At 45.9% G+C, this 14175-nt stretch overlaps 3 protein-coding genes across 3 annotated transcripts; 2 read left to right on the forward strand and 1 right to left on the reverse strand.

The window, feature by feature from the left end:
• Positions 1-409: 409 nt before the first annotated feature.
• Positions 410-1537, forward strand: LOC125377336 (SCAN domain-containing protein 3-like). The gene has a single exon (XM_048390369.1). The coding sequence runs from the start codon at positions 410-412 to the stop codon at positions 1535-1537; it is 1128 nt and encodes a 375-aa protein (XP_048246326.1).
• Positions 1538-2340: 803 nt separating this feature from the next.
• On the forward strand, positions 2341-3648 carry LOC124127207. The gene has a single exon (XM_046490659.2). It carries the CDS (start codon positions 2341-2343, stop codon positions 3646-3648), a length of 1308 nt encoding a protein of 435 aa, XP_046346615.2.
• A 3645-nt stretch (positions 3649-7293) lies between these two features.
• LOC124127210 lies at positions 7294-13445 on the reverse strand. The gene is made up of 5 exons (XM_046490661.2): positions 13063-13445; positions 12662-12851; positions 12261-12324; positions 11979-12053; positions 7294-11868 (listed from the first exon to the last, which is right to left on the reverse strand). The coding sequence occupies exons 1-5, from the start codon at positions 13077-13079 to the stop codon at positions 7490-7492; spliced, it is 4725 nt and encodes a 1574-aa protein (XP_046346617.2). The 5' UTR covers positions 13080-13445; the 3' UTR covers positions 7294-7489.
• Between the last annotated feature and the right edge of the window lie 730 nt (positions 13446-14175).

Raw genomic sequence — 14175 nt, forward strand, 5'->3', positions numbered from 1 at the left:
CAATACATAAATACAGCCTTAGACGAAGTGAATGACGATCGTGTGATTGATCAATGGATTCGATTGATTCACGAAGATCCAAGCTTAAGCAGCGTGTCTTCCCACGCTATCTGTCAGTATCGGTGTAAGGACCATCTGGACACTCACTTCAAAACGGGTGACTGGTTAAAAGACATACAGGACCGTGTATGGAAAATGTTGTATTTAGAAAGAGCATTCCGGTGAACGGTATGCTGTTGTATATAATCCGAAGTAGCATCTCAATAGCTGTACACTCATGTTTGCCTTGTATGTAATAAATAATAATAGTATTGAACAATGCATGTGTCTGTTTATCATTGCTGTGTATATAAAGAGAGTGTGCGCGGATGGGGCGGTCGCAGTTGAGTTTACCTCGGTAAACAGAAACATGTCTGGTAAGTCACGTGTAACACCGTCGTCGTCGTCTCGTCAGAAAGAGTTAGAGAGCTATTACTTTAATCCCAAGTCCCCGGGAGCGTATTACGGTGCCTCCAAATTTCAACAAAGTTTAAAAAGACGTGGGAAAACGGTTAGCGTGTCCAAGGTAAAAACCGAATTGAACAAGCACGATGCTTACACGCTTCATAAGACGGTGAAACGCAAATTTCAACGTCTCAGAGTACTCGTCAACCGAATAGATCAGCAGTGGGATGTCGATCTGATGGACATGAGTCGCTACGTTAAAGTGAACGATGGTATACGTTACGTGCTGATAGCCATTGACATTTTGTCGCGCTATCTATGGGTAGCCCCTTTAAAAAACAAGAAACCCGAGTCCACTGTCGAGGCATTCAAAGACATTTGGTCGCACGGTCGCAAGCCACAAACCATCAGAGTGGACAAAGGTACGGAATTTAAAGGGGCATTCCAGGATTTTATAGAGCGCCAGTCGATCAAACTGTTCGTCACTCAGAACGAAGACATTAAAGCGAATTACGCCGAGAGAGTCATTCGAACGTTGAGGTCACTCATAGCGAGGTATCTGACACACAAGAACACCGAGCGCTATGTGGACGTGCTGTCCGATCTAGTGTACAATTACAATCACACCGTACACAGAAGTTTAGGCGAGTGGGCTCCTGCAGATGTGAATGAGCGAAATGAAGTCAAAGTATGGAATCATTTATACACGAAACCATCACCGTACATGACACACAAGATCCGTCCTTTTCAATATAAAATAGGGAATATCGTGAGAATCAATTATTTGAGAAAACCTTTCGCTAAGGAACACAACTTGAGATGGACGGAAGAGTTATTTAAAGTAGCAGCCCGTTATCGACGACAGGGTATTCCTTTATACACGCTGAAAGATTTTCACGACCAGTTCTTAAAGGGACGCTTTTACGAAGAAGAATTACAGCGTGTCGATAAAGATTTAGATGCTGCATGGGATATCGAAAAAGTGTTAAAGAAAAAGAAAGATAAAGGGAAATTGTACTATTTAGTCAGGTGGGCAGGCTGGCCATCCAGTTTCGATTCCTGGGTAGAAGCAAGCGAAGTGAAGGACAAGTAAAATGGATAAATACATCGTGTTTAACAGTGCAGACTCCCGGGAGTATTATCCGGACAACACGCCTTACCGTTTCCGGGTGAAACTGTCTCAACATTTGAAACTGGAGGGCATGTGGATGGTGGCTCTGTTAGAAATGAAACTAGGCCGAGTCGAGTTGAAAGATATCAATAATACCACCATTGACGTGTTGTGTAATCTGTGCGACAGTTCACACGTGGGTGAGAATTATCTACCTTTATTGAGACGAGTTGATCTGAGAGACGGACCCAATTATTATTTTCACCAGCCATGGTACTTACCCGTTATCGTGAGAGACACGTCAGAAATCGAAGTGTATATAAAGTGTGCAGAAGGAACATCGCATTCATTTCTGAAAGAGACCGTGAACGTATCACTCGTGTTGCGACGGTATCCCTTTCTGACTTAAGCACGATGGAACGGAAACTGTACATTCCCGACACTAAGAAGTTTGTGGACTTTTTAGTAGATCGCGGAAGTAAGCATCAGGGCAAACAGCTGATCAAAGGTCGACCCAGGTCGCGAATCATTCCCATCGCACCCCTAGCCAAAGTATCACCCAGCCGCGACTCTAAATTGAACGTAACAATGACGTCACCCAATCAGAACGTGGTCCAGAGAGCCGTGGCGGCTCAGAAGCGAACTAAGGCTATAAAACGCAAAGCAGGAGACAAGATTGTCACATCGAAGAAAGTACGTCGCGAGGGTAACAGCTCTAAACGATCCTTCATCGAGTTTAAAGATACCCCCGCTGTCGACCCCAGAGACATCTTCAACCAGTAACCATGTCGGTACTGACGGAGAAAGAGTTTTCCGAAGCCCTGCCAAATAGCTTAGATTTATTCGAACTGCCACCCTATCAAACCAGCATCCTTCAACATTACTACGAGAACGTAAGGCCCCTGTCCGTCATCACCGATTCCAGTCCGGTGGAATTTCACATACCCAATGGAGGGAAAGACTACATCGACTTGAGCAAGACCCGACTTCACGTCAAACTCAAAGTCACTCACACCGACAAAACGCCCTTAGCCGATAAAGAAAAAGTAGGGCCCGTCAACCTCACTTTGCACAGCTTGTGGAATCAGGTGAGCGTGTTCCTACAGGGACAACAAGTGAGCTCCAGCAATGCCGGTTACCCTTACAAAGCTCTCATGGAAACCGTCCTCGACTACGGCGCCGATACCAAGACCAGTCAGCTGACCAGTCAGCTGTATTACAAAGATTCGGGTGTCACCGTGGATGATTTTAACTCCGCTGATCCCTATGCCGGTAGCAATGACGGTCTCATCAATCGAGGAAGCTTTATCGCCGGAAGCAAGTCGCTCACCCTAACGGGGCCCCTCATGGAAGACGTGTTCGGTTTCGACCGTCATCTGGTGAACGGCGTGGACGTGGGGCTCAAACTGTTTCGCTCCAACACGACCTTTGTCTTGATGTCCGACGAGACCGATACACATTACACCGTCGAACTGCAAGACGTGTACCTGAAAGTATGCAAACTGAGGATCAACGACGCTCTCATCGTGGCCCACAACAAACAGTTCGAAAAAGCCAACGCCCTGTACCCATACGAACGATCCATGATCAAAATGGCCTCGGTCGCCTCGTCCAGTCTGAGTTTTAACTGGGACGCCATGTTTCAGGACGAAGTCCCCAGTCGACTCGTGATCGCCTTGGTGAGGTCCGATGGGGTGAACGGATCGTACACGGTCAATCCCTTCTGTTTCCAAGGCGACATCGTTAAAAGCATGGGACTGTACTTGAACGGTACCAGTGTACCCGGACGGCCGTTAGAATCGAACGACGTCGAGGCTTACGCCGGTCTGTACGACTGGAATAACGAATGGCGCAAAGACAAAGGTTTGAACTTGGACCGCACGGAATTTTCCGTAGGTCATGCATTGTACGTGTTTAACCTGCAAGACATCCAAGGCGACAGAGGGGAATATCTGAATCTGGTCAAGTCGGGTAATCTACGACTAGAAGTCCAGTTTGCTCAAGCCCTCGCCCATACCTTCAACGTCATCGCCCTGGCCAAGTTTCCGGCCCTCATCGAAATCGACCAAAGCCGTAACGTGTTTCTAAAGTAGACAATGTACAAACGACAGTTACAGTGTGCCATCCGTAGCGACCCCAGCCTCCGTACACACGTGGTGGGTGTGTACGCGAGAGATACATTAGCTAACATCACCGTACCTTCCAGTGGAAAACCATGGGGATGTGTGGCTAACACGGACCTAGCACGGGGCGAGGGTCAACATTGGGTTGCCTTTTACTTTGACGGGTGTGGAGTCGCCGAGTTTTTTGATAGTTATGGACAGAAACCCAGTTACTATCATCGTGAATTTGAATATTTTATCAAGAAACATTCTCGCAGTTATCGATATAACACGTCTGTTTTACAGCAATCTAGTTCGAGCGCTTGTGGATTCTATTGTTTATATTACGCGTTACAGAAATGTAGAAATAGTGCTAGTTTACGAGATATCGTACAGATGTTTTGTACAGACAAAACACGCAATGATGCGTATGTGACTCGCTTTATCTGTGACTATTTCAAGTACTGTTTCACGTGTTCTACGATATAACACGATCTTTCCTCCTGTAGAGTGGTAGACGAGTCAATAAAAACAGAGAAAATGTCTATTGTGTTTCAGTTCTATATATGACATGGACGTATGTATAGGGTTCTATGTAAGTTGGGTTATACGGTTTTTATGATTATTTAAGATCAAAGTCTCACGAGTACGCGTCATTGTCGAGTGTGACACCGTACGATTCAGACATGGCGAGATACGTCCTGCGACATTACACGTTTTTCAGACAACTTCTTTCGTCGAACGATTACCAAGAAACCTTGAGCGATATTCGCAGCATGAACGGCGAGCAAATCAAGGGTACTAAAGCCATCGTAAAGCGATTGCTCGATGCTCGCATCCCGGTAACACGCGGTGAGAATCGTCGTTTCTTACAGCCTCATCCCCACAACCATTATTTGAGAATGTTGCGACGTATCGCTCGTCCCGACACGACGAATAGAAGCATTAAGCGAACCCTGTTAAACCATACTCCCTTGATTCAGTTTATATTCGAGTACGAACACGTCAGACAGGTCAGAGACGAAGCCCAAAGAGCTCTCCAAAGACTGGCTAGACGTCAACAACGGCCACTCGTACCGAGGGCTGCATAAATAACCCCGCACCGGTGACAGAATGTATCAGTTCAAACAAACACTCCGTGAAATATGTCCGAGAAATGTTTGCTCCCTTTCATCACACCTACCACCTTGTCCGTAATCGGGGGCACGTGTAGCGGCAAGACCTATTGGACGAAACGCCTGTTAGAGAATGCCAGTACAGTGTTTGATAAGCCACCCGACCTCATCGTGTACTGTTACGGGGTGTGGCAGGATCTGTACGCCGACGTGCAGCAATCTATTGCTAACATTCAGTTTCACGAATCTTTGCCCAGCGAAAGCCAACTACGTTTGTGGTCCGATCAGTCGTGCAAAAACATGATTCTCGTGTTAGACGATCTCATGATGGACATATGTACCAGTAAACTCATGTTAAACGTATACACCACCTTGTCGCATCATCTGGGTATTACCGTAATCAATCTGCTACAGTCCGTCTACCCTAAAGGTCCCTGTTCACGGACGGTGAGCGTGAATACGCATATATTCGTCTTGATGAGCAATCCCCGTTCCGCTCACGAATACAAGATTTTGGCCTCGCAAATATTTCCAGGTCAAAGCAAGTTTTTTTCGGAATCTTACAAGGATGCCGTGGAAGGGAGGAAATACGGTTATTTAGTCGTGGACGCCTCGCCGTACAGTGACCCGGAATACGGACGCTTACGCACCGGCATCTTACCCGGCGAACTTTGCACCCTCTATTTTCCCAAATAAAAAGCGATAAACACGCTTTAGTCGAGTCAGTCTTACAGCAGCCGCGCTATGAGCAAGGTCTACTTTTGGACCATCGTGTGTAACCCGCCACCCTCTACCTTGTCCGTAAGAGCTACCCCGCACCATACCGAAGAGATCACCTTAAAAGAGAGCCCTACGTGGTTTTCATCGAAGGAAGCGTGCATCACATCTCTTAAAGAAGCTTGGCGTATTGGAGTGGACCAACCCGATTCATACGGCGGGCCTGTAGGTTATACGTACAAAAAGGTTCGCTTCACACCATGAGCGAGTGTATTCGAGATAACGTGGATTTTCTCCACGTACTGAGTCGGACTAAGCCTGTACAGCGTAAAACGTTACTGTCTCATCTGTCCAAAAACCAGTTTAAGGCCATCATCACGCTGTTACATAACATTATCATCGGACACATTACCGTGACGGATCGCGAGAAAAAGACCTTGTACCGGTACAGAAAGATCATTCGTTTACTAGCCAGCAAACGGGAAGGATACAGAGCTAAAAGGGAGTTGCTGGTTTCTTTTCACTTTATATTACCACCTTGTGTGAGAGCGCTCGATAGGTATTTCGCACCTGAACATGACGAAACCCATGATCCTGTTATCTCGCGAGACGTACCATCGCCTGATCCAACCTCCTCCGAAGATGGAAGCCAACCCCCCTCCAGCCCTGAAACCCCCACCAGCCCCTATGCCGCAACAGCAGCAGACTCCAGACAACACTACAACTGAGGAACCACCGGCTGAGCGGGACACGGCCAACCACGATAACATCGCCTCACATATCCCACAAACAACAGGAGGAGGAGGGAATGCAACAGTAGCGAACCCACCCCTCCTATACTGTCAAGATGTTTTATATCTACTGTTACAACGCGTCCACTCGAACGACCGAAAGGGAAAGTTAGTGTCGCTATGGCAATATCTCAACCAACAAAAAGAGCTCGGCCGCATTAACTGGAATGCTAACCTCGAATGGTTGGATAAACACGGACACCCTATAAAGCATTCTAATGTGATTGACAGTATTCGACAGTTTGTGTTACACAGTAACGATATAAAAGATGTTGGATTTCAAGCATTTACCCGTCAACTGAAACATCTACCCAACTCACAACCCTTTTTCTCTCAGGTGGGAAAAGGCAATAGAAAACGAACTCAACCCATGTTCGTGCGTGGCAAAGTGAGGGACGGTGTTCCCGGTGCGAAGAAGAAATTCAAACCATTAGAAACTGTAAAATAGTATGGAATCTCTCTTGTTGTTAGTGTTAAACGTGAATTGATAGAAAGTTTGTCTCATGTTGCCACTGGAAACTGTGTATTAAAATGACTATACTGTCTTATGTATCGCCATTAACGAACTGTTAGTAATAAACACTGAATCGATAGAATGGCAGTCTCGTGTTGTTTGTGTGAATGTTATGCGGTACATAGAATGGTAGTACGCTGAAGTCGCTCTTAAAGGGCCTGTCCCCTTTGCGCCTACAATAAGCACCCTACCCACACCCCAATTCGCTAACAATACACATAATAGCGCATAGCATCGCCCTCCGAGACTATAGGGTGTAGAATGGCGCCCATGAAACTAACTTTGCCTCTTTTGCTTCCAGCAAAGGAAACCAGTCTTATTTTCTCATTTTACAGCAAAGGAAACCAGTCTTATTTTCTGATAAGTTTGCACTATGCAGTGAACTTATAGTACATTCTGTTCCGTGTGGGTACGGGACTCGTATACGAATGGATGTATTATTTCATACACGACTTCTAGAAAGTAGACCTACATGGCACAAAAGACAACCAACACTCTTTCCAAAATAACATAGATTTATTCATGTAAATACATTTGAGAAACCAAAATATCACAGGTAGCGAAGAGAATACTTTTGATAGAAATACTTTTGTTTATCACAATATGCTTCTAATCATAATAATAAATAAATAAATAACTATAATATGTACACTACTGGAGTTGAGGGAACGTGCTTGGGACTTATTTTTGTTTGTTTAATTTTCTGCTAAATTTTCTAAAAGTTCGGCCAAAAAGGTGTCGGTGTCATCCAACCTGTCGTCACTACGTGGCCAGGGGCAAAGCTCTAGGTCTAAGGGAGCGGTGTGAACGCCGTCGGCTAAAACTCTGCGTTTGCAGTAGAGATAGGTCAACCCCTGTCTACGCTGGTAATACGTGCACATGGTGTTGCCTTTTAACCTAAATCCGCGGTTCGAACCTTCCCCAGGAACTCTCGTGCGCAAGACCTGCCGAAACGCAATTAGAGGGTTTTTCAATGTGCGTTTGGAAATGCCTTTCGAAGAGAATTTCACCTTGCGCAGGATTTTGCCGATCAAGGGAGGATTCGAACGGCGGCTGTTGTTAGATTTATGGCAACGTTGGCGGCGGGCTCGACGGAGGAGGCGTTGCGCTGTCTGTACCGTCGAACTCGACAAGGGACGCGGAATGCGCTCGAGAGTGGATTGGGATACGGCGTAAGTCTTACTGCAGAGCCCAATCATTTCCTCTCCTTCGTACTCGAGTTTGAATAAACCCGGCGTACGTTTATCGTGAAGGGCGTGCGTGGAACAGCACGTGCGTGGAAACCAACGCATGGCGACGCCCTCTAGCGTCCCGCATAGTCCCTGTAATTGGTGATCATACTCTGGCTTCATGTGGGGACGGATCACCTCTGCTAAACACGGCGCACTGAGCGCCATGTAAGCCGAATCCGTATCCATTTCGCAGTATTCAAAATCACTACGATCTACGTACACATCCATGAAATCGTAGTAGAATTGAAGCATGCGCAACTTAGCGTACTGCAAGATGAAATATCCCAGCTGCACCGGAGTATCGAGGCGGAGTAATTTCTTGGCTTTCTCCACCTCAAAGTACTCATCTCCCAGTTCCGTCAATTTGCGAAACTGGGGTATGTTCACTTGATCACTCGCCGCCGTCTGACCACTCACGTACGATACGGTTTGGTGCTTCTCTTTGTTGATCAACACTGAACCGTAAGCAGAATTACCGGTCAGTTTTGCCGTATCACCGCGAATAGATTTGCTAGGGTCGCTGTCGGCTTCTCGTCTCGCCGAGCACACATCACTGACAAACCGTTGGAAGCACGGTTTCGGAGTGTACTCTACGACCTGATACACGCGATCGACCACCAGACCGTGTTCGAGATACCATCTCAACAAAGGTGTGGCGATCATCATTTTACGCGCCTTCACACCGCCGACGAGCATGCGCCGCGGTTTTGTGCTTAGGTCGTTCTCCCGTATATAGTCTTGCATATGTTCCCCCACCACCTCGAACGGAACATCTGCGTTACAGAACAAGGGAGTCATTTCCTCGAAATACTCTCGAGGGGAGAGACGAGTACCGTGGGGGTTCTGTCCGGGGATCCACTGTTCGGGTGTATGAATGTCTGCTTCAACCATGCCAAACAGTTCCCCGGTCAACACCCCTTGCAAGATCCGACGTTCGCTCACAGCACCTCTGTTGTTGCGATAGAAAGTCGGTCGTTTGGCGTGGATGTAACGAGCGAGATCACGATTGTTGCGCAACTGGGCGAGGAACTCGCATTCACGCATTTCTACGAGTTCGTAGCCTTGACTTCGGATAAATTCCGCACGCAACAGTGTGTTCTTGCACCGCTTTTCCAAGAGATCTTTCAGTTTAGGATCTGCCCTAGCCTTTTCGGTGAGAAAACAAGGATGGCCGTGAAAATAACATCCGTTATATTCCAGGATTTTCTTGGTGTCTGGAATAAATCCATCCACCAAGTACGGACCGATCCTTTTTTCTCGACCCCAGTTTAACTTGTGCTTGATATCTAAACCTTCTGAATCCCTAAGCCAATCCATCCAATAGTACATGGACATGTACCTGTCCCTCGTCTCGGGTTTAAATTGATTATCTACCCGACGCCGTATGAATGGACCTGTGGGCATGTCTTGATCGATGGCCCACAGATACAAGGCATTCGCGTCGTAGCCTACGATGCGACGACAGGGTTTAGCCGGATCACTGCGGATGCACGTCTGCCCTGCTTTGTGGAATCTTGTGAATATTATAGAGGGGCCACCGACCACATTTTGTTTGATAGTGTGATACAGATCTTTGTTCTGTTTATCGAACAGAGCAAAGGTGACCCCCTCTCTCTCGCTCTCCCGGAACAGTTTTTGCCGGGCCACACCGGGTACCGACATGGTGGTTTTAAAGAGGTCTATACCGTCCTCGAAATAAAACCGTTGCATGGCTCGAACGGCTTCGACAAATGGGCCTACATCTAAATTGTTATACCACTCGAGGAAATCTCGAAACGTGGACATCCCTTCCCGTCTCCAGACTTCCTCGAGGTCGGTATAATTGTCCTCGACTGATTTCAAGCCGTCGTCGAGGACAGATTTCTGTTTGAGACTGGAATGCCAAGCCTCGCCCAAAGGTGGAAGCCGTGTTTCTTCCAGCTTGTCGACCTTGTCAAGATACTCGTACGGGAAAAATCCCTTTTTCTCTTGAACTCCGAATGCTTTCAGAAACTGAGCATAACTCGTTCCGGGAGAGAGATATTGCGTGACGTCAAGAAATTTAAAACTCTCGTTACTTTGACACAAGTAACCATTGTTTTTCTTGACGGTGAACCCGCAAGATTCCGCATCGTCGAGAGAGAGATGTTTGGGTAGCTTTTCCTTGATCACATTCAAGTCGTAACGAGCTGAGTTGAAACCCAGTACGGGGACTTGACAACAGTACCCATAAAGTTTCCCGTACAAACTGGAGAGTTGCTTACAAAGCTGTGAAAGAGGGTTATCCGGAGCACCCTCTTTCTTCTCCTCATCTCCAGACTCCGGCAAATTAGCCAGTCGAGTTCTGAGGTAGCCCAGCTGAAAACTCCATTTTTCCGTGGCGAGTTCGTTGACTCTGGAGGCGATCTGAGACATGTAGTCTATCATGTCGCCGATCAATACTTCTTGATCGGCATTGACGATGCAGTGAGGAGAGGTAAACCCCTCCACGTTGGAACACACACTCACAGAAATGGGCCTGTGTTCCTGCATCCACCTCAGTTTCTCGGTGCCCTGGTCGATGGGCTGGAGCAAACATTCAAAGTCGAACACGATAAACCACGGAAAAAATCTCTCTCCGGACTCGACAGATAAACCGTACTCTTCCAACTCGTCAAAGACACTTTTGGTACGCCGGTGGAAACCACCGGGAAAGGACAAGGTCGTTTGACCCGTACACGTGCGTTGGTGTTGATTAAAATTAGCTTTGTGACGGAAGAGTTTTTCACAGGTGAGGCACTGATAACGTTTACAATATGTTTTCATATCAGTGATGAGGGACAGATGGGATTCATAGCGGTTTAGAAAGATGTCATCGTTAAACCGGCCGCGAGATTTATACAGGGGTTGAGCTATCCCTATCTCGTTGAGAGTATACACAGACAGGTTCACACCGAAGCAACTTTCGAAATGAGAAAAATGATCTGGGTCAAGACCGGTGTACTCCTCGGGGCGAACATTGTCCAGAGAAGGAAAAAGTTTACCCCGAGAGTATACCACCCATTGATAGTAAAGAGCTCTAGCAGGTTTTTCTAAAGAACGCCGTGCAGAAGGGTTGCGATGTAGCGCCAAGCAGCGGAAAGCACACAAGTGGTCCTCATAAAGTTGACCATGGTGATTACAATCTAAAGAATAGATAGCCTTGTGGTTTTTAATATAGGCCGGGAGTGGGGAGGGAGGATGGCCGAGAGGAAAATTTGTTCTGTACACGTAAAACTGTACATTCGTGATCAAAACCGTTTTCCATTTGGTGTCAGGACGCTGTTTCAATACATGAGAGAGGAGATCTAGGCTTTCTACTGCTTGACGCAATCGCTCGAGTCCCTTGCGCTCGGTGACATAGATGGGAGATGAAAACACAGCATCATTAACGTAGGGATGGAAATAGCGATAGCGCCCCGTTTCCACATGACGCAAGATGACACCGAACGCTAAATTCATTCTAAAACTATAATTTAAAGTTTGATAAATATCCCTGGCACGTTCCATCAACTCACCTATAGATATGACATTGGTCACGGGAACGTTGAATGTCGAAAGCACGTCCCCGTGATGGTCTGGGGCCAGGATAAACGGAGCGTTCAGGTCATAGGCCTCCTGAAGTCCGGGCTCCGCTACCTGGCCATTTTCCGCGTCCCAAGGGGCCGGATCCTCTCCCCAGGGACGATCCTGGAGCTTGTTCTCCTTCCCGTCGCCACTGCCGGACTGGGACGGCAAGACCCGATGTCCCTCTGTCATTTGGTGTCGGTAGAGAGACGACCGGGTCAGAAAACGTTGGTGGCAGGTGCGACATGAAAAGGCTTCAGTCGCATGGCGGGAAGAAGCTGTTGAAAGAAATGTATACATCATGAATAACTGAACGAAATGCATAGACTTAGGCTTCAGCTGATGCTATAGTTCTGTATAGTTATGTATATCTTAATCATATGCATACCTCCAGGTGACTTCATTTCAGCGCCGCTCAGCCCCGAGGAGGAGGTGGACGGTTGGGGCTCTGTGGTAGTGGACCCTTTAATAACGAGAGATATAAAATGGTCTATAAAACTAACTCATGCTCAAATCAAACTTAAATTAATTTATTTTTTTTTTTAAAACCGTGGTGATTCTGTTTCGTCCTATATTTTCTTATACAATGTATTAGAAAGAGAAATCTTTATGGGTGTATTTTAATCAAATAATGTTCATGCCAGCAGTTCAGATTCAATAACACACTTACTGTCGGAATGAAGTCGGAAATGCACGGCCAACTCACGGGGAGATGCACATGTTTCAGAGCATTTCTGTAGGTATAACATGTATAAGTTAACTTTTACTAACCCTCTTGATTTCGCTCATCCAATGAACGTAGAAACGAACCTCACGCTAGTATTTTACAACTTACACTAAAAGGAAATTTCTGTGTTTGTAGAAAATAGATCTTATTAAAACCTATGCAAGGTATCTATCGTATCCTATGACCATAAAACCAACCCTGGCAGTGCCATTTTAAGGCTTAGTAACGCTGTACTAACACGACATTCCTATATGTGTAAAAAAAAAAAAGATCTTATGAAATAACGTCTATTGGGATCATACGAGCGTTAACTTAAGATTTATAAACATAAATTCAAAACTTACGCTACACCTGTATTCGTGCATTCCACCCTGCGAGAAGGCACACTTGTGGCGATTTAATTTCCACTTAGTTGTATATGATTTTGTACACTTCTCGCAAATGAATCTGTCTCCCCTGTGACTTGTGCGCATATGTCGCCCCAGGTTGGATCTGTCCCGGTATGATTGGTCACATACGGGACAGGTAAAGTTCCTAGATTTAACAAAGGTAACTGGTAAACAAATATCACTTATATTTCAGCTGAAACAGTGACCAAAGCTACACACAGGTTCCGTTCACAATGAATTAATTTTCGCCGTTAGATAGGGTAACTTTTACATGTATTCGTAAGTATGAGACATTTCGAATGAAATGGATGTTACAACAACAAAAATAAATTTTAATAAAAAATAAATAAACTCACCCTTTTGGAGAATCCATCTTGAAAACGCTATTAGCCAAAAGAAGAAGAGGGCGCAACTCAATTGACGTGTTGTCAGTTTGAACGCTTTCAGCAGACTAAGGCGGTAACAGTGTTGGCTGGTGTATTATATATTGTAGAATGACCAAATAGCTCTGCCTTATATAGTGTTGACAGAGCGCACTGCATTCAGCTCTTTCCAGACGCCTTCAGCGTTATAGTCAATGCATATTGTGGTATGGTCGTACTTTCAACACACACACCGTAGGGCTTATTTGTCATCGCGTTAAATGGAAACGCTAGCGTTGAAACATCAGCTATGCAAGTCGGGACAGATCTGAATAAGTGAACGCCCTCTATACAAATGGTTCACAATAGTACGCAGCGCGGGGTGATTCGAAATCCGGCTGCCTTCAGCGTTATAGTCAATGCAGGGTGACGTGACTACCTCGTTCTTGCGCGCTAAATGTAATTAAACGACACCGCTAGCTTACTGATTGCGTAGTCTTATCTATTTTGTCTCTATGTATTTTTTTTCTATATAGGTTGTCTAACGTTCGTGATGTACAACGTGTAGACCGTATAAGATGAATTTGATCCAGCTAGACGAACAGGTTTTTTTTTCCCTACCTACATTACCCGGCGTATATCGTGTTGACATAACCCGTCTCTATTGTGGTACTTGTAATTTCAACACACACCCTGCATTCATCAAACCAAGTCGCACACTCTCGCGAGCACGGTCAATTTGAAACGACTACGTGAGTTGTACACTAATTGTAATTTCTACTAACGCCTGAAATAAACGAAACCATTATGACCAATAAACAATTTAAATCGACGAGGTCACGTGAGTTATCAAGCGCGCTCGATTCAAACTGGGCTGCTTGTCTATTCAGGACAGCACGCTATACATTTAGCTCTATTGAATACCCTTTACTTTTGTTTACTTACGAATTCTTTTCTGTTTTATAAACACACACACCTTTCATTCCCTCCACACCTGTGACGCGCTGTCCCTTGCGCTCGCTCCGATAGGCTGGGGGGGCCCTTTCAGTCTGGTGGTCTACCATGGTCTACCAAAAGGAGCTCCTGCCTACTGACTCTATACTACTA

The sequence above is a fragment of the Haliotis rufescens genome, unplaced genomic scaffold (genome assembly GCF_023055435.1).
Source record: "Haliotis rufescens isolate VD_foot unplaced genomic scaffold, xgHalRufe1.0.p SCAF_9, whole genome shotgun sequence".
Taxonomy (NCBI): Eukaryota; Metazoa; Mollusca; class Gastropoda; order Lepetellida; family Haliotidae; genus Haliotis; species Haliotis rufescens.